Below are 27,793 nucleotides of genomic sequence, written 5' to 3'. Positions count from 1 at the left end.
TCATTTGAAAACAAAGTGTTACTGATTGAAACTTCACCGTTTAAACACCACAATGTGTCACTTCAGGAGGAAACTAAGTAGAACAGGGCTGTAGCTTCTTTAAAAGCCATTATTTAAAAAAACACATCTTAAGCCAGAACTCTGAGTGATGAGAATATGAAAGGCAAATCAGAAAATGCTTCCTTAGTGAAGAGAACAAAGTGCTGGTGCACTGGTTATGTTCAAGCATGGGGAAGGTAAAATGGGGAAGGGATGTGAGGAAAGTGTGTGAAGGGATGTTCTCGCACAATGTCTGTCTCATTCTGAGACACAGACTATCTCATCTTTGAACAAAAGAAAGAGAAGAAACTCAAAGCAATGAGAAGACAGAGTTGTCTTGTGGCTTTTTTGGTTTTGGGGACCTTTTTAAGAGGATCTGGGATTTTAGAGGGTAAGTAAGGGGTTTGGGATCCAGCCTGCCTGTGGCTGGCCTTGAGTACAGACCCTTTCCATGGGGTTCTCTGCCCTGTTTGAGCTCCCTGTTCACATGGAGGCAGAAAGTGGAAATAACTTTTCATCTGGCATTCACTTGTGACTGCTCAGGATTTCACAGATTGTACCAACGTTGCATTAAAGTACTTTGAAATATCATAATGTTTTTGATGGTATTTAAACATTCATGTTAAGTCTGTAATTGCTAAGAATAAACCATTGCCAACAGATGAGTCATTGTCAGTAAGAGTCATTGTCAGTAAGAGTCTTCAGGCAAAGGGGGAAGATTGAAGTCTGAAGGTCATATATTCCATGTTTTTCACAATTTTAGAGCATTAACATAAGTCATCTGTATTTTATGTAAGCAATTTAAGCACAAAATTAATTTTTACTATTTTAAGATGTTGATGATCAAGATAATTGCTAGAGTGCTGTTTAACAAGCATAAAATCAACTCCCAGTGTTTTTTTCAAAATCAATTACTGGTTTTGCCTATTCTGCAGCTAAGATTTGCAAATTACTATGAGAATCCTTGACTTTCTCTGTTACCCCACTGCCACAAACTCTTGCAACACCAATGCTGTTGAAAATTACTTGCCTTTAGGTTTTACATTAAGAGGGGGGGAAAAGGTGTCCCTCCTGGTTGAAAAGAAAACAGTCCTTGTGTGACCGGGCAGATGGGGCAGTGTTACCTTCAGAGGTGAGACATGAAAGCTGAATTTTCCCCATTCATCAGAAAAATACAGTTAATTCCAAAATTAACTGACAGTGACTTGGGGGGATGTATTTCCTTTTATAAGTTGATGACCGTAGCAACAATTTGCTAATAAGATTTACCTCACAGTCCAACTTTTTCAGTTTACTGTGTTCTGCTGCCCCTTTCCTATTAACCATTTCCTACAAATAATACAATACTGTGTTTGATGTTGGTAGCTGTGGTGACACTGTGATAATCTGAAAGGAGAATAAAGCAAGATCTCTAGAAATATAACACATTCATTGGGTAAACGTAGTTGAAAAAAAACATTCATACTTCTGAGTATGTGCCACATTATTTCTGACATGTCACTGGATGTCAAGGTCATTTTCCTATTTATTGAATGTATTTTTTTAAATTTGGCCTCCTTTTTTCGTAAATGCGTGTGTGTCTCAGTTCTTCTTTTAAGTACTGTTGAATGTTAAACAGTTTCTAGAAAATATGAGGGAATGAAAGATTTCAGAGAGAATTTTGAAGGCCATTCCTCTATGACATACTGCTTCAGAGCCTTTCGAGATCTGGGAGCTGAGCACCAGGTGACAGCTGTGGGAAACCAGTCTCCCTTCTGGTGCTCATCCTGCTTGGCTGTGTTGAAGTCTCGTGTTTTCAGTGGGGCCTTAGAGCCATGATCCTGAAAGCCCTTTGAATGCAGAATGCATACTTAAGGGAAAAAAAAAATATTTTTTTTATATGTGTTAGATTGGTATCATTGAGGGAGCAGTGGGGGCCAAGGGGCAGATTTTCTGAGGGTTTGGTTTTATGAAGTGGAAGCTTTATTTGCTTTTGTTTGGAGATTTGTGGTGGGGGAATTGTGTGGGGTTTGTTGGATTTTGTTTGGTTTGTGGGATGTTTTATTTTTTTAATGGGTGGTCAGTAGGAATGCTGGACACGGGCAGGTTGGTTTATAGCAAACAAAGTGATGTTTTGGTTAGGGAATTTTATTTGGTCTTATTGTAGTGCACCCTATACCCAGTAAAAAAACCTTCAGAAGAATGAGAATTCAATTTCTCATGTTGTCAATTATCTGCCTTTTAGTAGAAATACTGATTTTGTCTTTCACTTACAGAAATTTTTCCTCCTCCTTTATACACAAAACAGTTATTCCAGTAGTTTGCTTCAGGCTTATGCTTTCATCTTGCCCGTAAATCATCAATTTAAATATAATTTTAATTTTTTAATTATTCTTCTAAAGATTCTCATTTGTTAGTAATGTTAATACATGCTGCTTATATTAGGATAAGGAAAAGGCTGCAAAAGAATTAAAATGTGCATGAATTGTATGAATATGCATGAAATATAAAGAAATTAAATGCTGATGTACCGATGAACAGCTTGAAGTACTTATTTATAGTCAGTCAGACACTTTTCTACCACTTATTCAAATATTTCTCCTGTATATATATATACTTATGAAAGATATTTTTAGCTAGTGCAGCTATTATATGCCAGCACATAACTGTTATAGACTTATCATTCACTTTTTATGTTCTTTCTCTGAGTAATAAGTAAACAAATATTTAGGAAAGTGAAAATTTGTGATTTGAGCCTTCATGTGCTATTTTACCACCTAGTTATCTTTCTCATATGGGCTTAGATTATTAATTTTTAAATTTAAACATTTTACATTGAAACCTTATGTATTTAAGTTATTAAAAATAACTAGTCAAAATACATGTGATTATGAGAAGATTTAGTTTCTTGTGTCTAGTTTTATGTCTTTAATTCTACAAGGAACAACTGTTTTTTTAGGTAAAAACCAAGGTGCAGGGCTTTGGCTCTTGCAAGTTGAATATCCAAGATTACAAGCACTTCACACAAAAAAGCATTTTGTGGAAAGCAAAATTAAATGAATCAAAAGATAATTTCAATAAAAATGAAAGTGTATGGAAAGCAGCATTTGGGATTGAAATGTCTCTCTTTGTAGTTTGCATATGTCAGTGGTGGAAAGACACATACAAGAAGTAAATCCATGGAAGTTTTTTAATGGAGTACGGCACTGTAATGAAACTGCAGGAGGGTTATTGGTGTGACTGCTTTTGACAGTGGATAATGATACCACAATGTCTGGCCTACAGAGTGTTCTCTTTTGTTCTCTCTTACATACTTTCACTCAGGTTCTTAACTTATTCCTGTAAAAGAGAATTACAGGTGTATTTTAAAAATGTCATGATTACAAAGAGGAGTAAGTGCTAAAACTGAATTACCGTGCTGTGTGGCATCTTCAGTCATTTGGAAGGTGAGGAAGAACACACCATGGGAAGAAGAATAGGTGGTTCAGAAATTGGGCATTCATTCTAAGGATATTTGTGCTGGATGGGGCAACCCTGATTGTATGGACAGCCTGGGGAATGATATGGTGGAGAAGAGTGCTGTAGAAAGGGGTCTGGGCATCCTATTGATGGCAAATTGAACATGAGCCAGCAGTGCCCTACAGCCAGGAGGGACATCCCTGTCCTGAGGGACATGAGGCTCAGCATTGCCAGCCAGGGAAGAGAGAGGATTGTCCTGCTCTGCTCTGGGCTGGGGCAGCCTCACCTCGAGTGCTGGGGACAGCTTTGGGCACCACAATGGAAAAAAGACGTGAAGCCTTTGGAGAGTGGCCCAAGGCAGTGAAGATGCTGAAGGAGTTGAGGAGAAGCCGTGTGAAGCTGAGGGCACTTGGTCTGCTCAGCCTGGAGGAGGCTGAGGTGAGACCTCACTGCAGGTACAACTTCATTGTGTGGGGAAAAGAGGGGCAGGCACTGATCTCTGCTCTGTGGTGACAGTGACAGGACCTGAGGGAACGGCCTGAAGTTGTGTCAGGGGAGGTTTGGGTTGAGTATTAGAGAAAGGTTCTTCCCCCAGAGGATGGCTGGGCACTGAACAGGCTCCCCAGGGCAGTGGTCACAGCACCAGCCTGACAGAGCTCGAGTGTTCAGTGAGTGCTCTCGGGTACATGGTCTGACTCTCGTGGATGGTTCTGTGCAGGGCCGGGAGTTGGACTCAATGATCCCTGTTGTTCTTTCCAGCTCAGGATATTCAGTGATTCTGGTGCACTTCATTCATGAACCTTCTCCTCAAGAGCCATCTCCATGTGTACAGATCCACTTTTATCAGGTGTAACTGTGACTGCAGGGCTGGCATTCAGGGCACACAGGTTGTGAGCAGGGCCTGAGCTGTGCTGTCCATGCAGGCTGGGCAGCTGTGGGGGCTGGAGGCTGAGTCCTGGAACGACCCCAGCTCCGGGCGGATCAGCTCCAGGGCCACGCTGCTGCTGCGGCAGTGTCCCCATCATTCTGCTGCTCCTGGCAATTCTTTCAGGCTGTTAGCACAGGAAAAGCTGAATTCTGATGTTGCAGAAATAATGCATAAAATGTGGAGACAAACGTGAGTGTTGAGATAGCTTTGTGAAAATCACTGTGTAAGATACTGGTCGGTAAATTCAGATGCAGCCTTTTTTTGGCTTGCAGAAATACAGTTTGTATGATCTTTCTGTTTTTAAAATAATATTTTTTCTCTTAGAGCTTGTCAGAACAAGAGATTTTTCTGCGCCTGCTGCTTCTGTTCAGCGTATATGTATATGTGGCCTTTGTTCCTTCTGTCCTCCAGCAGTTTTTTTTTTTCTCCCATCTGTAAGTTGGCTTTTTTTGAATGTTGGACAGAAGTACCCGAGTGTTTACAATACACAAACCTTTATCTTGCAAGCTGGATTTGTTCTGAGCTCAGAAAGCAGTGGAGAGCGGCAGGATGAGCTGCTGTAGCAGCACATGGAGCGTGTCCTCTCCTGACCCTCTCCCCTGGTCCCAGAGATGCCTGGCAAATGGAGGCTTGGCACTCTGCCCCGGCTGGTTACACAAGGCTCTCCGTGTCCTACTTATCTGAACAAAAGCTGCTCTGAGCAACACGGGCAGCACACCTAGGTCACACAGGCAGAAAAAGCCATCTCCTGACAGAATTTTACTGAGTCATGATGGAGCTTTCCTTCATGGTAAGTCGGTGAGGATTGTCAGGTTTCAGATGATGGCTTGCCTTGCTGAATAAATGCAGAGCCGAGAGCTATTTAAACTTGCTGATGTCACCCTGGAGAGGAGGAGGGAGTAGAATCACTACGTTGAGGTCTCAGGTTTGGATGTAAACAGAGACAGTACTGAAAATCTTGCACTGAGAAGAAAAGGATTCGTTTTGCTTTTGTCATTTATTGATTAAAGAAACAACAAAACCTTGGGTACTTGCCTGTTACATTGTAAAGAATCGGTGTTAATTCGATGAGGGAAAGCATGTTAAGTTACTTAAATCAGTGTCAGATTACTGTTACTTTACTACCAGACCTAGTGCTTTCATCAGTTCTCTTTATATGGAATCCACTGTACCTCTCATCCTTGGAAAGGTTATCTTCGGAATTGTTTCCACAATCAGAGACAAATCAAGGACTCCAGAGGAGATGGAATGGGCTGTAGATAACTCTGCAATTACAGATGGCTACAAATCAAGGTGATTTAGGGCTTGGCTGATCTTAAAGGTCTTTTCTAACCTAAACGATTCTGTGATTGTGCCTTGAGCCGAAGCCCTTGAGGAGAGCCTGTTAGTTTTTAACATTCAGAACACTGCCTTCTAGGTAAATCCTCTTACTGGGGATTTGAATTTCTATAGACTGCTGTCTGCCTTGAGGTATTGTGTGTCGTCTCTGAGCTGCAGCGGCCTCTCCTGCATAACAACTATTCCACACAGCAGTAGCCAGCTCAGTGCTGCAATATTTGAGAGGGGTGCAGATGTTTGCCAGCCGCTGCTGTTGGTTGCAGAAATGGAAGTTGGAAATTATTACTATTTTTTAAATTTTTTGGTGCTGGTAACTGTGATTAATGGATCTGCATTTGGCTGACAAGGTTGATGTTTAGAATGTGTGCATGGGGTTTTTTTTTTTGTCTGATTTTTGAGTACTTAACGGGGAGCTATGTATTTTTCCGGCAAGAGGTGTAGGTTTGTTCGTGTGTGTGCATTTCAAAGGTTCTTGCTCTGAAATGTTCTGGGGTTTTTGTGTATTGCTTTTAATTGTGATAACTGTCTAGTGCAAACGGTGTGTTTTGTTGTAGTTACTGGCTTTGGTTTATCAATTTCTTTGCCATTTGTAGATTAGTGAACAGTGCAAATAGAAATTTACCACACTAAGAAAATTTTCATAATGTGGATTTTTGAATTTCAAAAATTGGCTACTGTAGCAGTGAGTATTTAATTTTTGAGGAGGCATTGCTGAGAGTATTTGTGGGATTTTTTACTGTATAGCACTTGATACTGTTGGAATACTTATATATTAAAATGGTTGGATATTCTTACATGGTTGCCTGCTTTCTCTCAGGGAGTCTCACTGCAATAACCCTTCAGAAGAGCTGCTACAGAACAGTTGTCAATCTTTTTTCTTTAGATATACTTATTTTTTATAATAGCATTGCTAGGTGAGAGAAAATCTGTTCCATTCTGCTTTATCTTTCCATAGTAATTCTAAGTGACAGTGCAAGATGACACATCTGTACAAGGATTTTGTACCTTTTAGATCGGTAACAACTGAGTTGCACAGGCCAGCGGCTTTTTTTTTTTCTTTTGGCAGGCAAAATGCAATTTAGGATAGGGCATTTTATTTTTATTTAGGGTTTTTTTTAAAGTTGTCTGCTTAGTAGAATCACTATGGTAACAGACTAAAGGATGTCTCTGAGGCACTCAACCTGCATTGCAATGTAAGTGAGGGGAGACTGTAAGTTGTCTGCCTGCTGAGCAATAGGGAAAGGAAAACAGACACAGCAGAGAAATAAGCTAATAAATAATATTTGTAAGCTGTTATTTAATACTTGGACGAAGGTTAAAACATTATTTTACAGTGTGAATCCATCGGATTTTGTGTTCTCTTCTGGGGGGATATTACTAAAATGTTCATTATAAATCATGAATTTGAGTTGCTATTCAACTTGAGTTTGGTTCATTGTTTAAATGCTGTTATATGTTACAAATGATGTTGATGAAGTGGGTGAGGAGGAAGCTGCATCAGTTTATGTCAGAGCTCATGGAAGTGTCAGCATTCTTCTTATGTCTTGTTAAGGATAATACATTAATTTTCAAATTTTTGGTCCCTGTTAAAATTAGGGGTTTTTGGAAATGTGATGGTCTGATAAATTCTTACACATCTTAGAGATGTATTTTGCATAGACATGCTGTACTCAAGGAGTTATTATGACCATGAGGAGAGTTAAGTAGCATCTAATAGCTCCGAGTACAACAATACTGAAAGTGTTTTGCACATATCCATTGATACAGACATTTTTTTCTTCTGAGCTACAGCAGTAGGCTCCCAGTGCCACCTAGTTTGGCATCCTGAATAGTTTGATCTAAATTATCATTTTTATGCTAAGAAAATAAAGTACACTAAAGTGTCAGTCAAGTTTTGTGTATTAGAAATCACCTGACACTGTATTTGGTAACTAACTATATTTATTAACAGTACATTCATGGGTAACTCTAAGGCTCCTGTATTCCTAGGCCTTATTCTCTGTTGAACTAATATGTCAATCAAAATTTCATCCCATGTGGGGATTTTCTCACAAGTTTCTGGAAAAGCTCGGGGACTGGGGTTTCTGTTCCATTCATTTTTATACACTTGTGTCTCAAACTAAATAGTGATCAGTGATGAATTAACATGGCACTTGCAGACAGACTTTATTGCTCTGCTTTTGTGACCTTCTTTATAGATGAGTAAAAAACTTACCTCAGAACCTAGAATGTCTTAGAAGGTATTTTTTGTATTCCTTAAAGAAACGTGATTAAAATGAAACAAGCTTTAATCTTTAACTGAAGTTTTCTCAACATCTGGAGGAGAGGATGTGAGAATTTATGAACTCAGGTTTTAATGTAGAGGTATTCATATTAAATGTTTTTTGACAAAGAGTTCAATTTTATAAAAACTTAAAATCACTCAGTTCACTGAGTTGAGAGAGTTGTGGGGAGAGTGTTCTGTTTTTCTAGATACATTTAGTGCTTAAGTATTTATCTCCATGAGGTGAAGAGCTGGTGTGTCTGCAATCTCAGTTGTGTATATAAAAACTTGATCTTCCAATTCTGACTATTCATTTGATGCCTTCATCCTTTCAGATGCAACCCCAGTTGTTCTGTGAAGATCTGTTGCCATCTTATATTACTAGAAGCATTGCAGTATTTGCAATAAAAAAAAATTACTTTCCTCTACTAAGCAGTTGAACATAAATTGAAAATTGTTTTTTTTTTTTAAGACACATGGTAAAATGCAGTATTGATTTTCAAGTATAAAATTGATTTACTCGTAGTAGTGTGCCCAAGTGGTAATATTACTTTGTTTGAAAAGCAAATAATTCTTTTTTCTTTTCAGCATTTTCAGTTAGCTTTGATTGACTGCAATCCCTGCACTTTGTCTAACGCTGAAAGTAAGTAACCAAGAAGTATTTACTTTGTTGTGGATATTTTTTAAGTCTTATGCTCGCAACTGTATGAATTTTCAATGAACCAGGTCTTCAAAATCAAAAGAATTGGTATTGAGAGAGGGAGAATATAACACCTGTCTTCCTCTCTCAGTGGAGACAGATGTTCCAGTAGAATTTTGGATTGCTTTAGTAAATGCAATAAGTAAAAATTGAGGCTTAGCTTGTTCATTACTCTGAAGACTTGAATTCTGCAGGAAACCGACTATTTGACTTATTTTTATTTATTTATAAAACTGATGTTTGTGTCCTGGCACACATTTAATAGCAATTATTTAAAACTTTTGTCATCTTGATAATCTGTAAATTTTCAGTGATTATTTTCATGCCATTTAAATGTATAGATCCAACATTCAGCATCAGTCTTACTGCAGAAATCAGAAAAACAGTGCCATATTTGATTTTTTGGGGGTTTTTTGATGTCAAATATATATTAGTCTGTATTTGAACATGTTAATCTTTAGTGCAGTGTGATCTATAATAAGCAGGATGTACTGTAGGCTGTAATAGTGTCCTGCAGGTATTTTTCCATAGTTAGTGGGATTGTATGCAAGAATAAACGTGTTTCTCTGTGTTTTGGAGTCTGTAAGAATTAAACGTCAGAGACTTGCGAAGGAATTTATTCCTTAATTTTTTTAGGTGCCTTCATGCTTGAGTTTAAGTTGTTGTTCATGTTGAGCTTAAGTTACCTCCTAAGTCTCACTTCAGGGGTATTGGATAAAATATTTAAAAGCCTTTCTTTAAAAACTGGATGGAATTGTGAATATTTTATCAGCAAGGTAGTGAAGGGAGTTTGTTCACATGGCTGAAACCACTGGCTGTATCAAGGAGCCAGCTGTGCTTCAAGGCTGTCTTCAAAGCTTTGTCACTTATCAGGAACAAGCACAGATAATTTAGTAAAAATTTGCAGATTTCTCCTTGAGTCAATAGCCTTTTACTGCTTTTCTACCAGACATGTGATTCTTTATTGTATTTCATGTTTGTTCATATTCTTTCTCACTAACTTTATCGGTTTTCACTAAATCTCTGAATTTCTGTATGGTTTTCCTGACCCTTCCCCTCCAGTCCCCTCTGCCCCAGATTTTTGTAGAGGGGTGGCCCCATGTCAAGGCTTCACTGCCTGACAGTCCCAAAGGATGAGAGTGAAGAGGACTGAGAGGTGCTTGGTCAGGTCCCACTGTGCTGTTCTGGGAAGGAGAACTGAACCCCCAGGGTGCTGGGTACCCTCTCTAAATGCTCCATTTAAAGAGTAGCAGCGTTACACTGAGTGTGTTCCACCAGAAATGCTGGAGTACTAAACATCTCTTCTTCCTATTTAGGCAGTCTCTAATCTGACACTTTTAATTTTCCTTTCCCTTCCAAGGCATCACTTCATTTTGGAGCTTCACACTGAAAGGGTTTTGCTAGGAGGGGGAAAAAATAGAGACTTTTTTAGATAATGAACTCCTGGAACAAAAGCAGGGTTTTTCTTTCATCTGTACAGAGTGAAGTTTGATGATGCAGTGAACATAATGGGTGTGTTATGTGCTCTTTAGCAAGGAACACAAAAAGTTTATTAAAGTTTTAGATGATGCATTTCATTCTGACCTGGTTTCCAAAGTGCACTCAGCTTCCTTCTTTATAGTGGAGGACAAAGCAGTGCACAAAGGGAGATTTTTTCCCCTCCCTTATGACCCAGAGTGAAACCCTGAACTCCGTATTACCTGTATGTATGGTAATTTGGTGTCACACTATTCTGTAGCTTCAAGGGAGAGAAATCTGTGTAATTGAAATAAATTGAGCTTGGCTCAAACACAGGTATTTTCTTACTTGAGCAAAAGTCTGTCTCAAAGGAACTTTTCTTTCCTCATCAAAGCAGAATGAAGATTACATTCATCTCAATTAGCTTTAGCTATCTACCAGTCCATGGATAGTCCAGGTTAGCAGTTTTCAAGTCTTTTCTGTGATGATTTGAGGGTAATTTTCCCTCTGCTTTTACTCTTGAACAACTTCCATTTTTCTTTCTCCAGCCAGCAATCTTCTTGCCTGCACAGGCTGCTGGTAGTATTATGGCATTTTGGGTGAGGAATTGAAAATGCTTAACAGTAACAGTCAGTGTGTCACCTGTAATTAACACTTCTGGTTCAGTTTAACAAGGGAAAGACAATTCCTAAAAAGGAAGAAAAAACACCTAAATTTAAGATCCCATATAAAACTGGCAGTGTGTAACATAATGTTCTGTAACCCAGCTAGTCTGTTTCTTGGCAGCTGAATTAAAATGTTTATTTCTTGTTTGGTTATGTAGAAAAAATACTACCTGTGTTCTCTTACCACAGCTTCAAGAGATTTTATTGCTAAGTTTACTGAAAGGTTAATGGACTCTGTTTCAGAATACAAATAAAATCCATGGGCTGCTTTTCTCGGTATCTGTTTGCAATTCTTGTGCTTTGTTAGGATATTCATTTTCTGTCAGGTCTGATAAATTAAGTGTAAAATGTCAGCGTAAAAAAATACTCTTTTGGTATCTTCAAAATGTGATTTGTCTTGGGTTTGCATTAATAAATTTGAAACATTGTTTATCCCTCTCTTCAAAACATTGTAATTGTTATTGGTCATTAAAACTAATAATTTTGATTTTCCCACTCTTACAGTTCAGTTTCACATTGCCCACTTATATGAAATCCAGGTAAGCTTTAAGCTTATTTTGATAAAGTGTGGTTGAGTTTTGAACTATGTGATGTAATCAGTCTGTGGAATTCAGATTATAGATGCTTTAGTAAAGTTAGACTACAGTCTTCAGTCGCTCAAGGAACTTGATTTGCTTTGGCTAAATTAAAAATATTTTGTGTGTGGAGTGTCATGCTATAAGATGGAATAGCTATGTTAATGAACATATCTATATACTAATCTCCCAAACTGAGTGCAAAAAATAAAAATCCCACAATACAGCTCTCAGGAAAATTCTTTAATGAGATTCTGTTTGTACTTAAAAGGCAGTATGTGGATTTAAAAATACGAAGCTTCTCAATTTAGATAGATAGATAGATAGATAGATAGATAGATAGATAGATAGATAGATAGATAATGTTTCTCATATACACAGAATCAATTCCAGCCAGTTGCCCATGTGCCTTTTAGGTATATGTGGTATGTTTGACATGACATTTTGAAATTTAAGTGCAATTTTAAAAGTTTTTAAATTCTCAAATTAAATTGATGCATGTGGCATTAGGGACCTGAGGTCAGCAGCAAATAAAGCTGTGTTACTAATTCTGTGTCAAGTCCTACCACAGAGATTTTCAGGTGAATCTTTTGGGAAATTACAGAGCACTTCCTGAGCTTCCAGAATATAAGTAAATTGAAACCAAGTGGCTACTGAGATAGCTATGATATATTTGAGATTTGACTGACTGGTTACATAATGTAGATGTTGTGCCCTTTTACCACATTTAAAGGTATCATATGACTGAGGAGGGGATGTGACATGAAAACAAAACCTGTTGTAAATGAAAGAGATGACAGACATAAACTATATTTTCAGTCAATTAGGAAGTAAGTGCTGTCTTTTGACGGCACAATGAAAAATGGCCTTAAGTATTTCTATATAAATAAAAGATAGAAATCTGATAAACAGAATATTTTTCTTTTGAATGCTTTTGGTGCAAAGTTGTATGACAGGACAGAAATCTCCCATCCCAAGGTACCATTAGGCAACGTCATGGATTGTTGTGGTTCTTACTTGGCTACCCTCCAGATTCCATTCAACACATCAGTTCTGTTTTACTCCAGCAGATCAAAAGGAAGTTAAATACCCCAGGCCACCATGGCAGGTGTCCTGTGTAAGTGTGTGACCAGTGTTAGCTGTGCTTAAGCTGTACTTTCTGGCTGACAATTACAGGCAGCAGGAACTTTGTTTTAATGCAAGTCAGAGCAAAAACGTTTCAGTGCATTCTGCACTTAGGTTTGGTTTGTCTCACAGTTCTGGTTGGGAGTGGTATCTTGTTTCCTGGAATTTGGCAAACTGAGAACCAAAAGAGTTCTGCCTTCATTTTGGATATTACCTCTGACACAATTAGAGAGGTTTTGGAGATAGACTCTTTGCTCAGTTTCTTTCACAAGACACAGTGTAACAGTTTTATGAACCCCTCCATATGCTTGAAAATCATCTAGTCTCTTAATATTAATGAAAAGATTAATTAATTCCTTAATTAAGTACACAGTTCTGCACCTTAAATGATGGTTTGCCAGGCTCTGGATAAGAGACAAGCCTGGTGCTGATGAGAATTAGCAGTGGTTTTTGTGATGTTTAATGCTGGTTTCTAATATTTCATCTCTGGAAGTGAGATGGGCTTGTATGGTGTCTAAAGAAAGATGCTGGATTGGGTTCTCCTCCGCTTTTCCATTTCTAAGATCATTCATGATGCAGCTAAACATCAAGGACTTTGGAATTAGCAGAGAGATAAAAAGTTCTTTCCTGTGAGGCTGGTGAGGCCCTGGACAGGTTGCCCAGAGAAGCTGTGGATGCTCTGTCCCTGGAAGTGTCCAAGGCCAGGTCAGACAAAGCTCTGAGCGACCTCATCTACTGAAAGGTGTCCCTGCCTATGGCAGGGGGCTGGAATTGAATGATCTTCTAGGTACTTTCCAACCCAACCCATTCTGATGCAATGAAATAAAACCAAATTGTGACATTGTGACAGGTTTTGTTAGTATTTTAAGGCACATAGGTAATCTAATTTCTAAAGGGTAAATGCTACAACAAAGAACAAAAGTAAAAAATACTCTAGGTCTGGAAAACATGCTCTATTTTAAAAGGCCTTTCTGAAACCTCCTGAGCCTGTAAACATATTTTTCGAAGTGTGAATATTAGGCACTAATGTTTACCTAATTTGACATCTGGATTGCTGCCTCTGCTGTCATGCTCTACAGTGAACTTCCGTTCATTTGCTTAACATCCATAGTCATAAACTACAAATTTTGTTCCCGATGCTAAATTTAAAATCTTTTCCTGATTGTTTTTCTTTTGCTGGACATGAATATTTTATTTATTTATATTATTTGTTTTCTTACCAGTTGTCTGCATTTCATGAACACCAATTAAAAATCTTTTCTACCAACTTCCCCTTGTTCCATTTGAAAGTATGTAATTGCTGCTTTAATTTTTCTTCCTGACTAGAATAAGGTTTTTTAATCACCAGAGTTGTCTTCTTTGAGATTTCAAGAACTTGATAACATTATAAAATTCTAGTAGGTATTTAATTGTTTAGCATTTTCTTCCCAGTTGTCCCTTCAAAACACCAATACTGATTACTGTGTACTCCTTGCTTAAAACAAATGTAATTAAGCCACAGTCATTTGCATTTAGGTGCCCCCATTTATTTTAATGCACTCTTCATCTGTTTTCCAGAATAAAGTCTAATGCTGAATTATCTGAAACCGTATTTGTGGAAAAGGAGGCACAGAACAGTTGAACATTAAAATACATTCACTTTTAAGCAACTGTTGTTAGGAAATGCAAAGATAGGTGCTGACATTATTACCAAATAATTCATCAAATAATTATTGGGAAACTTAACCTTTAATATACACAAAACAGCTCATACAGTTCTCAGAAGTCAATAATGACCCCAATCCTAACCTGGAAATGTGTTTTCTGTACCAACACCAGTTTGTATAGGGAATTGAAAATTGAGTGTTTCCAGACTGTAGGCACGCCTAAACTATACAGCAGATAATAAGATATTGTTCCTTCATTATCTAGGCATAAACCTTTTAATTCTACATGTGGTGGGACTCTTACCAGGACAATAAATACCTTGAAAGAGGCAGATCAAATATACCAGAGGAAGGAAAGAGGCAAAATTATACCAGCCACAAATTACTGATGATCTTTGGTTTTGTTACAAATTTTATGGGAGGAATTTGTGTGGGGTTTTCTCAGATATAGATTCACATTCAAGTATTCCCCTTAAAAGCAGAATATTCAATGTAGTGTCAGAAGCATAATGCATGTACGAGGAGTTGACAAAATTTAATAATTTGCAAATTTCCCTCAATTATTTTAAGTAGCCAGTTTCTTTTAAATACTATATTTATGGAAGTTATTCTCTTACCAGATATATATACATGTCACTTATTAAAGCTTTCATATGCACTGTATGCAAAAAAAACCAAAAACATAGAATTTTTTGTCAATGTGTTTGTGTGCTGTCAGTGCTGTGAAATCGTTGCTATTGGTGATCTGTTGTAAGCACTATGATTAATCCATTTACTTTTTTCCTTTTGCAGAGAAAGTATCACTCTGCAAAGGAAGCTTATGAACAGCTTTTGCAGATCGAAAACCTTCCTGCACAAGTAAAAGCAACTGTCTTACAGCAGTTAGGTATGTAAAATTAACTTTCATTTTCCTCTGTGTTTCGCTTTTGCCATCTTTGCCTTCAGCAGTGTTTTTTAAGGCTCCATTTCCAAAGTGAGTCTTAGACACACTGCACATGGTACGTGAGATTTTCACCCAAATAGAACATGTAGAACTTGATAAGTAAATAAGAGAGGAGGAAAACAATTTTATTAAACTGACAAAGTTAAAAAGCTCTTGTGTGTTAGATTTCGGGCAGTGAAAGGGTGGTCTTCCAGAGAAAGAGGGCACTAGTTGAAATTCTGTGTTCTCTGTTCTGCCTCTGTTAAAATCCCTTGAAAATAGCCAAATGAAATGCAGTAAACCTAAATACTGTGTCAGACTAGAACATGGGAACTGAAAAATTTACCTTTTCTTTCTATATAATTATACTATGTAATGAAAACCAGCTTTTGTTACTGAAAGGTTTATCATCAGGTTCCATTAAAAGAAGCACATAAGAAGTGAAAAGGAATTATTTTTTTAAGAAATGTCATTTTCCATGCTTATAGAAAGCTGATAAGTAATTTCTAAATTAATTTATTTTCTATAGAATTTCTAAAAAGTGGGTAGAATAAAATGCTTTTGTCCTCTATACCATATAAAAGTATTTCCAGAATATTTTGTTAAAAGTGTTCAACCCAGTACAGGACTTCTTCATCCACCTTCTCCGTGTTCTTCATCTAATTTATTATTCTAAATATTAATTTAGCCTGCTTATGCCCATTTTTATTTTTTTTTCCTCTCTTCACATAGTAGTCATTTAACTCAGATTTGTATCTGCCATTAAATTATGGCCACAGTGCTTTCTTTTTCTGTGATGAAGGTTCTGTATGGATTTGGAGTGGGATAATTTGTGCTTTGTGAGAGTGTCAAAATCAGTGGGCTAATTTTGAGTCATCTCTGTGAAATCACAAGTGAAACTGCTGGAGGAGTTTGCTGCAGGACTCTGGGTGTTGCTCTTTTTGCTGTCACAGGATAGAGTTGCTTACATCTCAGTGAGCCCTTTGAATCTATTCTTTTTTTCAAGCTTGGTATTACGTCACCTAGTATAAATTGTCAGCAGTTTCACCCAGAAAGGCTGTGCGTCTGATCAGTGGAAGACGGGCTTCTCAAAAGAGCTGACCAGCTCTTTTTCATCTCTGTTTGATGTATGTTGCCACAATAGAAGCAGAGGCACATGGTTGTATTCATAAAATCCTGCCACAGGTCTCTGTGCTAGCAGCAAGAGCAGTGACTTTGAGAATTGTCTGCTGTCTGAAAACTGGATTAACTCTCTTTATTCAGTCAGCATAGGTCACCCAGTTTTGTTGTGTGGGTAGCTTCTGTGTGGAGAAAGGGATAGAGTGGTCTTAACTGGCACATTGAAGGAATAATGCCTTTTCCTTTGCTCTTCTCTGTTAACAGTGGTATTTATCAGAGTCTGGTGTTTATCACAGATTTAGTCTTTAGCAGCTGGTAATAAAAACACCTCCTCAGGAAGCACAGTCCGGGTGGTGCACTTCTGCTTAGAAAAAAATAATAGAAAATACCTGCCATCTGCCAGAATGCTACTTGCAAAACCCAGTCAAAACATATTTGTATTTGTATATTGAACTCTTTTTTTTTCACTTTGACAGAAAAAATCAGTTTGAAAATAGCTTTTGTTTATTTTCCTTCTCTAATGTTTGTTGAGCCAGATTGGAATTTAGGCAGGTTCAGATGTCTTGTGAGAGAATTACTAAAATCTTTGCTCCTGTTGCTGGTTTCTAAAGCTGTGACTGTGAAGGAGAACCCTGTGATTCCCAGATAAACACATACCCAGTTGAGCTGATGAATGCTGACTAGTTCAGGTAGACATCACAGTGAGATCTGTACTAGTGGATAAGAGCAGTTTGTTCCTTCTCTTTGCTGTTTCATTTGCTTTCCAGACAACAGTTCTGTTCACCACTTTGCCCAAAATGAGGTTAAATTAATGTGACTGAAGATCAAATCTGTCCCAGTATTGTTTCTCCAGTTGTACTCAGCTGTTGCACAAGGAAGAGTGTAAGAACAACATAAACATTTGCTTAGAGTTCCCAAAGTGTTCTCCCAATGATTTTTGGCTAGGGGGCATTCCTAGATGGTGTCTGTGTAATTGGATGAGGCATCTGAGGTGCTGAAATGGTTCAGCAAAAAAGTTTGTATCTTCAAAGGCACTCAGATTTTACTAAAGAAGAAATCATTGCCACAGGTTCAGTGTGAGAGTGATTGATAAGCATGAAAAAAAGAGTCATGAGCTAGGCTAGCACATCAGAGGGATTTGTTACAAATCTTTTCCAAATGAGATTGTGAAGTTTTGCAAAAGAGCATGGAACATTTATGAAGTATGGAACAAGGTCTGTGGTTTGGTTTATCATATTAAAGATGTCCCAGCAGTGGAAAAGTAGTCAGTTATGCTGGTTGAGAATTGGAGATAGGTCTTTCCAATGGGAACTGCACAGCCTAGGGGTTTTCTGCTACCTTCTTTATGTACGTTCATTATATGCTCAAGAACGAATCCAGTTTCCTCTGCCTGTGCTGTTCTAGTGGAAAACTTTTGTTTGCTCTCCCTTTCTTGGTTTTTCTGCCTTTTTCGACTCTGTGCAGGAAGATAAAATTGGGAAGCAACCCTTGTTTTAGCAGAGAAACCAGATACGGATTGCTGGCTCTCATTTAAGTCATCCAGAAATAGACCTGTTCTTTTTTATCAGTGAACCTCAGTAAAGATCTCACAAAGATACAACATGTTATCTTTCAATCCAGCAAGGTTCTGATGAAACAGAAAATAGGCACACAACATTTCTAAAGATAGAGGAAATTGTTTAATGTCTTTTTTTTTTTACCCTTGTTCATAATCCCTTAACTATTATCTTTATCTCAGGCTTTGTCTGGAACAGCACCTGCTACATATATCCTTAATGTACCCTTACTCAGGTGAATTCCAACAACCAGCCTCAGAGAAGCCTTGTTTTCTTAAAGCATGAGTATTTTCTGTATGCTGAAAAACTTTCGGAGCTTGGAATTTGAATCAAAATCATAGCTTGTTTATGAGTTTAATAACACAAACTTGTGTTATGTGACTGCAAAAATCACTGGGCTTTTTTATCCTTTCATGCTTTTTCCCAATTGATAGATTTTTTTACTTGATTGATTTTCAGCAAGATAAGGTACTTTTTTCAACGCTGTAACCACTTGACTCCTTGCTTGACATTTCTTGCAGTCCATGAAATATTTGAACTCCTGCTTGTGACCACAGTTTTCAAGTGATATTTGTTAGACCACCTCAGGCAGATGTTGTTCAGTAGCTGCAATTTTGTTTTCAACTGCCTTTGTCAAAGTTTGAATGTTTTCATTCCATTTGTGGAAGTGTGGTGTCTGTATCAAACTTCCAAGTGTGAGCCCATGGAATAAAAAATTGAGCTGCATAGAGCAGGTAGAATAAAAATCATGAAGGAAAGTGTAATTACAGAGAGCAAGGTGAGCCTGCCAATACTCCTCAGTTCAGTTCAGTTCTCGGTCTTGCCTGTCCATGTAGTTAAGACTTTATCAAAAAGCAGAAATTCAGGGTGCTGAAAGTTTAGCTCTGAGAGGTTTTAAATGGACAGGCAGTGCAGGTGTGTGCTCAATCTGTCATTAACCAGAACTTTATACAAACCTTGGGTAGTTTGTGAAATCTGTGTCACAGTGCTCCACGAGGAGCTGTTTATGGGTGTGACAGTCTTTTGTCACATCTTACATTTTACAAATGTTTTCTGAAAAGCAGTGGTTTGATAAGACAAATAGATGGCTATTGAGCTAACAGCAAGACATTGCTGAGCACTGTTGTATGCAGAGATTTCAGCAAGCCAGCTGCTGGCCACAAAAGATTTCCTTGTTTGTACTCATTGTATGAACAGCAGTGAGATGCTTTTGTGGCTGCTTGAAGGAATTCCTTCTGAGCATAGAGGCAGATGAGGAGCAGCTGGAGAAGGCGATGAAGGTGCTTTGTTTGAAGTGGTAACCAAGCCCTGCATCAGTGCTAGAGCAGAGATGCGTTTTAATAGCATGTAAAATATCATTGGGGAGGATGGGTTGTGGGAGGCCTTTAAAGTGGGGATGAATAATTTGTCTAACGTAATGAAAGAAGAAAAGGCATTTGAAAGAATATGACGCATGGTTAGATGAATTTGTTATGTAGATGAGAAGTGATGGCATTTGTCAAGGTGAATGGAAAGTAAATTGTATTAATGAGGAGGAAATGACAATGTAAGATTCAAGTGGAGATGCAAAAATTCTTAGTCCAAATGTAGATATGGGACAAATACAAGAATTTAGAAGAAAAAGAGTAAACAACGTAATATGTAGATGTTACACTTTAGATATAGGTACATATATAGATACATAGTTAGATATATATATATATGTATCTATAAAAAACAATTGCTGTGTGACAGGGAGAATGGTGGCATTTTTCACAGTGTCACTTTTATAGTGGAAAATTGAGTATAAGATTCATAATTGTGCTCCTAAACTCTTAGAAAATTATTGAAATCTAAAAAAAGTGCTTTAAAGCTACATAAAAGTAATTTTAACTTTGGGTCTTTTTTGTCCTGTAATTTTAGTGTAGAACTTTAAAAGTTTTAAAAACTTCGTAATGTATACATAATGGATTTTATTGCTTGATATTCTTATTTTTAAAGAGACAGCAATGCTACAAGTCCTTCTGTGCTGAGTATTAAATGGTCTTGGGGAATTTCAGTTCTCCCATTTGTGGATTGTTTTTGTAGGCTGGATGCATCACACCGTGGATCAGCTTGGAGACAAGGCAACCAAGGAAAGCTATGCTATACAGTATCTCCAGAAATCTCTAGAAGCAGATCCAAATTCTGGTCAATCCTGGTATTTCCTTGGAAGGTGAGAAAAGACTTTATAGACACTGTAATTATATTGGTAAATTTTTTTGATGATACTCATTATTGTTATTATCTTACACTGTTTCTCTTCTTAAAGTTGTCAGAGGAAAGTATGTATATATCCACTGAAGTCCTAAGTTTTCTGGGAAGTGTATGAAGGACAAGGTGCTATCATATATGGTTGAATAAAGATTCAAAGTTGAAATGACGTATATTACCAAGTGGCTCTACATTTTTGTAGTTATTCAGTCTACACATTTAAAATAATCTGAATATATCTGGCCTGGTTTTACCTGTTTCTCTCCCTCTTTTTTGTAAATTCTCTGTAAATGTTTTCTTCATACCTTTTTCATAGTTCTTTCTTTAATTTCTTAGAATCTCCCTCTTAATCTCAGATTTGCATTAAAATACAAATATTTTCCTAGGCAGACATCCCTTTTTAAAGGGCATACACAGCACTGTAGCTCAGACTGATCCATTGTAATGTCTATTTAAGTGTTCAATTAATTTTGTAGCCTTTGACACTATTTTTTACTTGAAAAATAACATTCCCAAATGTAAATCATACAAATTTGATGAGTTTTTCTGGTCTCCTACTTAAGAAAATTGAATACTTCACTTAAGCCAGCAGTAACTATTGAAATACTCAGGTTCTGGAGAAAGCTTTGGGGGCAATTCAAGTCCATATGTGAACACATCAGTTCTGCTGAGGAATACATTAAAAAAGAACAAGGCAAAAATAAAATTAATATCCTAACCCCAGTGTCTTCCAGCTGACATTCTTGGGGATTCTGGTCACATACAGCTGGAACCTATTTCTGTTTTTGTCATGCTAATAATATTTCTCCAGCTGTTCCTGTAAGACAGGGATCTCTAGCCAACATGGAGTGTGGGGGACAGAGGGGCAGGGCAAGGGTGGAGAGAAAAGGGAAAACGAGCCAGGGATCATCTTGTGCATCTTCCACTGGGCTTGAAATCCTGTTTTTTCTTCAGTACTCACATTCCAGGTACCTTGAGCAAGTTGAGTTCTCAGGCAGGACAGAGCTGGAGTTCGTCCACACGTGCAGCTGCTGTGCTCTGCTCTCAGGTGGTCAGGGTGAAGCCTAGGACCCTGCAGATAAAGGGGAGAATTCAGGAAATGGGGTGAAAAATTTAGTGGGAGCATCTGTTTTGCTTTACAGGGAGGAGTAGAGCAAAAATGTTTCTGTGCCACATTTCCCCAGTCCATAGTCTGGCAGGAGAAGAAGAACAGGGGTTATGGAGTTGTGTCACTCTTTTTTCCCTCCTCATGTATTGTGCTGTTCCTTTCTCTACTGGTTGTCCAAACCATATAACAAGTTGGTTAAAGCTATCTTTCAAAATACATCACCACCTCCCTTCTCTCCCACTAGAAAAACTCCATCTGCCAAAGTTTTGTGGGGACCTAATTTTAGTGCTGCCCTAATGAGAGGCTTTTTGTGTGTGTGATACACAGGCAGAGTGAAACATGTCTGTTGGACATTGGGTTAGATTGTCATTAAAACAATCTCCTGAAGCATTGTATTCAGACTTAATGAAGGATTTTAGGCAAAGTAATGCTATATTTTATTGTAGTCCTTTCCTAGCGTGCCTCAAAAATACTTGAGAGTGTCGCATGTTTGACAAACCTTTGCCTTTGGTTTTTATTATTTACTAGAAAAAAAATTTCTGTTGTTATTTCTGTGTTTTGAAAGTTGTCAGTTCTTTTTCCAACAGAGAAAGTTGTTACAAACAGTACAGGATGCAGTTATTGTTGATTAAAGTAGTAAATATATATAGATGGGTATTTGATCTTGGCTTTATATGGAGCTTTTAATTTTAGAACTGTAGGTATTGTTCCCTGTGGTATAATTGTAGTTCTTTTTAATGCCATAATACCTTTGAATTTGTACGTAAGGAATTAAGATGTAAAAAAAATACAGAATCAGGCAGTCTTTTACAAAATTTGGTGCTCTGTATATGCAGTACAAGTTTGTTTGTTACTTAAATATGATTGAGATGCAAAAAATGCACATGAAAAGCCTCCCAGGCAGTCAGGGACCATCCTGGTTGAGTTGGTCAGTATCTCTCAGTAGTTCTGTTTTGTAGAACATTAAGTTTTATAACCATTTGTTTGATAAAATAGGTAACTTAATTGTTTCACTGTAATGCTATCTGTAGATAAACACTGTTTCTATTGACAGATAAGGTATCACAAGTGAAAGAAATGCAGTGTCAACTGTGGGATGACTGTTTTCCTTACAAATGTAGTAATCCAGGGTTGAAGTAGTTTTGGGGTGCTTAAATAAATAATTAGTAATACACATTGAGATGTTTGAGTCTGCTTGTGTCTGCCATTATGTTGAGTGTGTGTTATTTGCATGACTTAACATTTATCAGATCAGTCTTGGTAAGCCATGCTCCATGATTACCTTCTATAAATACTACCAAAGTTCTTTTTTTCTTCTCCCAGGTGCTATTCAAGTATTGGGAAAGTTCAGGATGCCTTTATATCTTATAGGCAATCTATTGATAAATCAGAAGCAAGTGCAGATACATGGTGTTCAATAGGGTAAGAATGATACAGGATAATACAATGATATAATTCCATGCTAATATATATAAATAAAGAATATCAGCTTTTAACTCTTTTGTAAACTCAGAGGGACTGTAAAGTCTTTTTTATTTATATACCCATGATGTCAGACTTGTCTGATTTGAAGTTTAAATAATAATTAATATTTGCTTTCTCAAGGTTTTAAAATACTGAATATGTTACATACATGAATTTTGCATATTAAAGTTTTACCCATTTCTTCTTTTAACTGTGGTTTATATAATGCCAAGATTTATTAAGGGGTTGGGGAGGGATGTGTATATTTGAGTTACCTGTGTCTTGACTTTGTTATTAATTCTCAACTTCACTAATCTTTCTATTCAGTGTGCTGTACCAACAGCAAAATCAGCCTATGGATGCTTTACAGGCCTATATCTGTGCTGTACAATTGGACCATGGCCATGCTGCAGCCTGGATGGACCTAGGCACACTCTATGAGTCCTGCAACCAGCCTCAGGATGCCATTAAATGCTACTTAAATGCAACTAGGAGCAAAAATTGTAGTAATACCTCTGCACTTGCAGCACGGATAAAGTATTTACAGGTAAAACTAACGTTTTAAGCAGGGGAAATACTCTTCAAGCACACAGGAGAGGGGAGGGAAGAAGTCACACACGAGTTTAACTTGCAGTTGTTTGTGGTGTGTTTAACCTGTTTTCATGTGTACTGTAAGCATATCATAGCCTGTAATATTTTATTTCTTCATTTTTAAGTGGAACTTAATTCCTTATAAACCCTATTTTGCACATTTAATCAAAGCATACTGTTTTACATCATTTTGATTTTTTCTTTGTATTTGTCTACATTTTTAAGTTCTCATAACATATAGTGAGAATACGCAACGCACTATCTTTCACTCTTGTTTGCAATTTCAGAAAAAAGGAATTATGAGACCTCTGAATCCAGAGCTCATCTTTGTTCTGATTCTCACAAAGGTTTATATTCTGGTTACCCTCTTTATACCTAGCACCTTTCTAAACCCCAAAATTTTAAATCTATCCTCTCTTTAAGACATAATTAGCTACAGCATATAGGAAGATTTCATGGACTTGCTCTTACTAAAGTAGGCTTGTGTTAAATTTGCTTTTTACATAATTTTTCCTAGGCTCAGTTGTGTAACCTTCCACAAGGTAGTCTACAGAATAAAACTAAATTACTTCCTAGTATTGAGGAGGCATGGAGCCTACCAATCCCCGCAGAGCTTACCTCCAGGCAGGGTGCCATGAACACAGCACAGCAGGTGAGAAGTTGGGTTATGTTCTGCAGGTGCCCAGCTTTAAGGGTTCTTTACAATCGGTAGTGGTCAAGCTTATTTTATTGAGCACAGGATTGGCTTTTATTAAAAGAAGCCTTTGATTTATTTGCAGAGGGATATTAGATCAAGGAGCTCCCTATAATGTGGGAGAAATATGGGGGTACCAATTTAGAACCTTTGTGGATTTTCATGATTTTAAAAGATTTCATCTTAAATAGAAGTGCTGCAGTGGTTTAATAATCCCATGAAAGGTACACATTCCTCCATTGATGACCATATGGAAACTGATTTTTCAGTTATTGAGATCAGCTTCAGAATATCTACTCGGCCCTTTTAATGTATGTGGGCTGTTAAAATTATAAAATTGAAAGGAAAGCATTAAGAATATATAGAACCATATTTTTGTCTTCCTTCTGTGATTCTTAGGCTTGTAAACCTCATCATCCAAATACTGAACCTGTACTAGGCCTCACTCAAACACCAATTTCACAGCAATCCTTGCCACTACACATGATTCCTTCTAGCCAAGTAGATGACCTGACCAGTCCTGCCAAGAGGAAAAGAACATCTAGTCCAACAAAGGTATATATTCCAATGAACTAGAGCCCCCTACCAAAATTATATGGAAATATGCATTGAAATGATGCAGCATGCACAGAATTTGTGCTGTAAATTTTAATCCTTTGGCATCAAGGTGGGGAATGTTTTTAGAAATTTAAAAAAGAAAATTCAGCGGTGTGTTTAATCAGATTCCAGCTCAGATAGGAGGTGCATAAGGGCAGTGCAGATTGGTGGCACTATACTGCAGTTGTAGTTGTGTCAGTGAAGTATAGTTGTAGTCTGATGATTGAGAGGGAGACAATCATGTCATCCTGTCTATTGCCTTTGCTTATATTTAGAATTCAAGTGTTTCATCATCATGTAATAGCATTACAGTAGATAAAGTATTCAGTTTTAAAAGTAGCATGCATTTAAGTTAATTGCATAATTTGGTTTGCTTGTTTCTCCTTATGGTATTAGGTATCATTAACTTTTTGCTCAGACTACTCTGATACTGTTGGGAATGATAGAATGGTTATTTTAGTTCATTCTTACTATGATATATTTTTATATTATTATTCTTGAAACAGTTACTAGTTCTTTCATAAATAAGATAAAATAGAGATAGTAAAAGAAGTTATGTTGGCGTTTTGATAGTCAGACATTTTAATGTAACATTTTCTCTCAGAATACTTCAGATGTTTGGAGCAGTGGCCATGCAGTGTCACATCCTCCTGTACAGCAACAAATTCATTCTTGGTGCTTGACACCACAGAAATTACAGGTACGTATGGGAGATCTTCAGAAGCTCTGTTAAATATTTTGTTTCTTTCCTTCTTCCTTTTAAGAAAATGGGACATGTTCCTGACATTCATTATAAAAGACTTCCCAAATAATTCCCAGAGTGTAGTTCAAGTTCTTCTAGTATTTGTGAACTCTCCACATGAGATAAGTTCTAGTAGTAAACTAAATGATCTCTAGCAAAAACAGAGCACTTACTTTGCATGAGTTCTATAATTTATAAAGTAAGAACATACAGTAACTCTTTTTTTCTTGCTATGTTTTAAAGACAGAAATGCAAGTTGTCACACTCATGTGCAAAATGAGTTTTGTGATTTGCTATAATGTGGGGGATACTGAAAGAGATGTACAAGTATTGTAATAGCATCCCTTCCACTGATGTTGCTTCTTGTATCAAATTGCATAAACAAATAAGCACATTCTACAAAATGAGTACTCAAATGAAATCTGCTGCTGCTTTTCAGCATTTTGTATCAGCTAACATAATGATATGAAATGCTAGATTTTAGTTTGGAAATCTTATGTTGGGTGTTTTTTGTCAGGAAGTTTTTGTTGTCTCTTCAGTTCATAAGGGCATGCAGTGAGCTTCAGCAGGAGTTCCACATACTGAAAATCAGGCCCTGCTGGAAAATTTCATCCATGCATTGCGCATGCTTTGGATGCAAAGAGAGGGAAGCACAGTGCAGAGGCAGAAAGCATTCTCATTAACTGAGCATTGTTCCCCTCAATTCCAGTATAGTTCTTAGCTCTTTCTCTGTCTGAACAATATTGGCTTTATTATACTGTGTAATTTTCCCTCCCTCTTTGTCCTGCCTCCTCACCCCTTTGGTTCTTCCTCAGTCATTCCCTCCCTCTCTCTCTCTCCAAGCATTCTCATTATTTCTCTCTTCTTATTTATGTTTTACTACTTTTTCCCCTTTTCAGTATCACCTTTTTCCAAATCCAGCGTCCTCCTCTAAGCAGAACCTCAGTAGGCCTCTCTTGAGTAGACTGGATGTGCTGGCAATAGCTTGACAAGGTTCCAGCACACATAAAAAGGAAAGCCAAAAATGTATGATGCAAGAGGAGTGTGAATAAAAAAGCCTTTATTGCATCTTCAAAGTTGGCCTTTCAAAATTGGCAATTCAAAGGCTGGATGGATATAGCATGTTACATATGCATGCATATATGTGTGTGTGTATATATTATTTATTGCACTCCCCTCCGGAGGGAATTCAGAATAGAGAGTACTGTTAATCCAGGGATTTTGGCATGAACCATCTTCATCTGCCTTTTAAGTCATACCACTTAGCAGCAGCAGACTTACTGGTAGAATGATGCAGGGTATTTTAAAATGAGTACACAGATCAGATATTTGGTAATAGATACCTACGTTTATCCAGTTGCAAACAAGATCAGTGTTGTAACTTTAGGTACTGTTCTCATTAATTAAATCATACCATTTTCTGGGGGGTTTTTTGTTTATTTTTTTATATTTTCAGGAGACATTTTCATGTGTGCCTATAGGTTTAATTCACTTTGTGATGGACAGTATTAATAAAAAACAGCACAATACAAAAAGATATTAGAATGTATATAATTATGATAAGAATTCTGTATAATCATACTTGAATGTAGTTTTCTTTCATGGCACCAGCACACTTAATTTTAGTGCTGCAGTAATAATTATACACTCAAATAATTTACAGAGTCTCTTTAGTTTTAGTACCTATTAATAAGGTTTGTTTGCAGGAGAGTGTATGGAAAGATATTTCAGTCTGCAACAGAAATCTCAATTATTTTCAGCTTTACAAGTCTTGTCTTCATGGATACTTTTTAGTATTTTATATGGGAAAGTTATTAAAAGCCCATGCAATTTTAATGATTATGAACAACACCACTGTTTTTTTAGCACTTGGAACAGCTGCGTGCAAACCGAAATAATCTAAATCCAGCACAGAAACTTATGCTGGAACAGCTGGAGAGTCAGTTTGTCTTGATGCAGCAACACCAGCAGGTGAGAACAAAAATATTTTTATCTACAACACTTTTGTCAGTAATGGAGACTGTTGTGTTTCTAGAATTCCAAAGAATTTCTGCTGTACAGTTCTTGTGCCCTTTGCTGCATTATGTTAATTTTTTTTTGGATAAAGGATAATTTTGGCTTAGTGGTTGAAACCTAATCAGTTTAGCTGTGTTTTGTTATAGGACAACTGGTTAACATAAAGGTTTCCAAGCCACACTTTCAAAGTAAAAGGAGTGGACATACCTAAAAGTATGTCCTGCTTGAAAATCCTTGGCTGTAGTAACAGCATTTCTCTCGTCCTATCATTGTTCACTCCTCTCTCCCTCTCTGTCCAGCATCAGCAGTAAAACACTCAGATTGAAGGGCCAAGAAAAAAAGTATGCTGATAGCTTTACTTAAAATTGACTCAGCATTTTTATGACCCTGACAGTCATCTTGGTTCTCAAAAGCAACTGTGAAGATCTTAAAATGAGTATAAAATTGGAACTGACCAGTGCAGTAAAATACACAAACCTTGTATGACACAAACCTTGTATGTACACAAACCCTTCCTTTCTCAGTTCCACAGCCAATGTTGTTGTCCTTTGTTCATGTTCCATTAGATGAGACAAAC

The 27,793-nt window shown here is 37.3% G+C and overlaps 1 protein-coding gene across 16 annotated transcripts in view; it reads left to right on the top strand.

Moving 5' to 3' along the window:
• Positions 1 to 27,793, top strand: part of KDM6A (lysine demethylase 6A) — a 150,833-nt gene that overhangs the window by 83,039 nt on the left and 40,001 nt on the right. For 4 of the 16 annotated variants that reach the window (XR_009280243.1, XM_058861499.1, XM_058861511.1 and 1 more), the window contains exons 7-18: positions 8,595 to 8,649; positions 11,334 to 11,368; positions 13,753 to 13,818; positions 14,968 to 15,061; positions 19,840 to 19,966; positions 22,436 to 22,534; positions 22,904 to 23,123; positions 23,685 to 23,819; positions 24,261 to 24,416; positions 25,063 to 25,158; positions 27,067 to 27,171; positions 27,783 to 27,793. The exon at positions 27,783 to 27,793 is cut by the window's right edge and continues 385 nt beyond it. Coding sequence is in view for 15 of the 16 variants with exons in the window: in XM_058861499.1 (XP_058717482.1) it covers positions 8,595 to 8,649; positions 11,334 to 11,368; positions 13,753 to 13,818; positions 14,968 to 15,061; positions 19,840 to 19,966; positions 22,436 to 22,534; positions 22,904 to 23,123; positions 23,685 to 23,819; positions 24,261 to 24,416; positions 25,063 to 25,158; positions 27,067 to 27,171; positions 27,783 to 27,793 (1,199 nt within the window). In the remaining variant the exon portion in view is untranslated. The remainder of the gene's footprint in view (positions 1 to 8,594; positions 8,650 to 11,333; positions 11,369 to 13,752; positions 13,819 to 14,967; positions 15,062 to 19,839; positions 19,967 to 22,435; positions 22,535 to 22,903; positions 23,124 to 23,684; positions 23,820 to 24,260; positions 24,417 to 25,062; positions 25,159 to 27,066; positions 27,172 to 27,782) is intronic. The other 12 variants (XM_058861517.1, XM_058861526.1, XM_058861577.1 and 9 more) reach the window with 7 other exon arrangements.

The sequence above is a fragment of the Poecile atricapillus genome, chromosome 1 (assembly GCF_030490865.1).
Source record: "Poecile atricapillus isolate bPoeAtr1 chromosome 1, bPoeAtr1.hap1, whole genome shotgun sequence".
Taxonomy (NCBI): domain Eukaryota; kingdom Metazoa; phylum Chordata; class Aves; order Passeriformes; family Paridae; genus Poecile; species Poecile atricapillus.
Note: the sequence above shows the minus strand (reverse complement) of the source record. Positions and strands in the feature narration are given on the sequence as shown.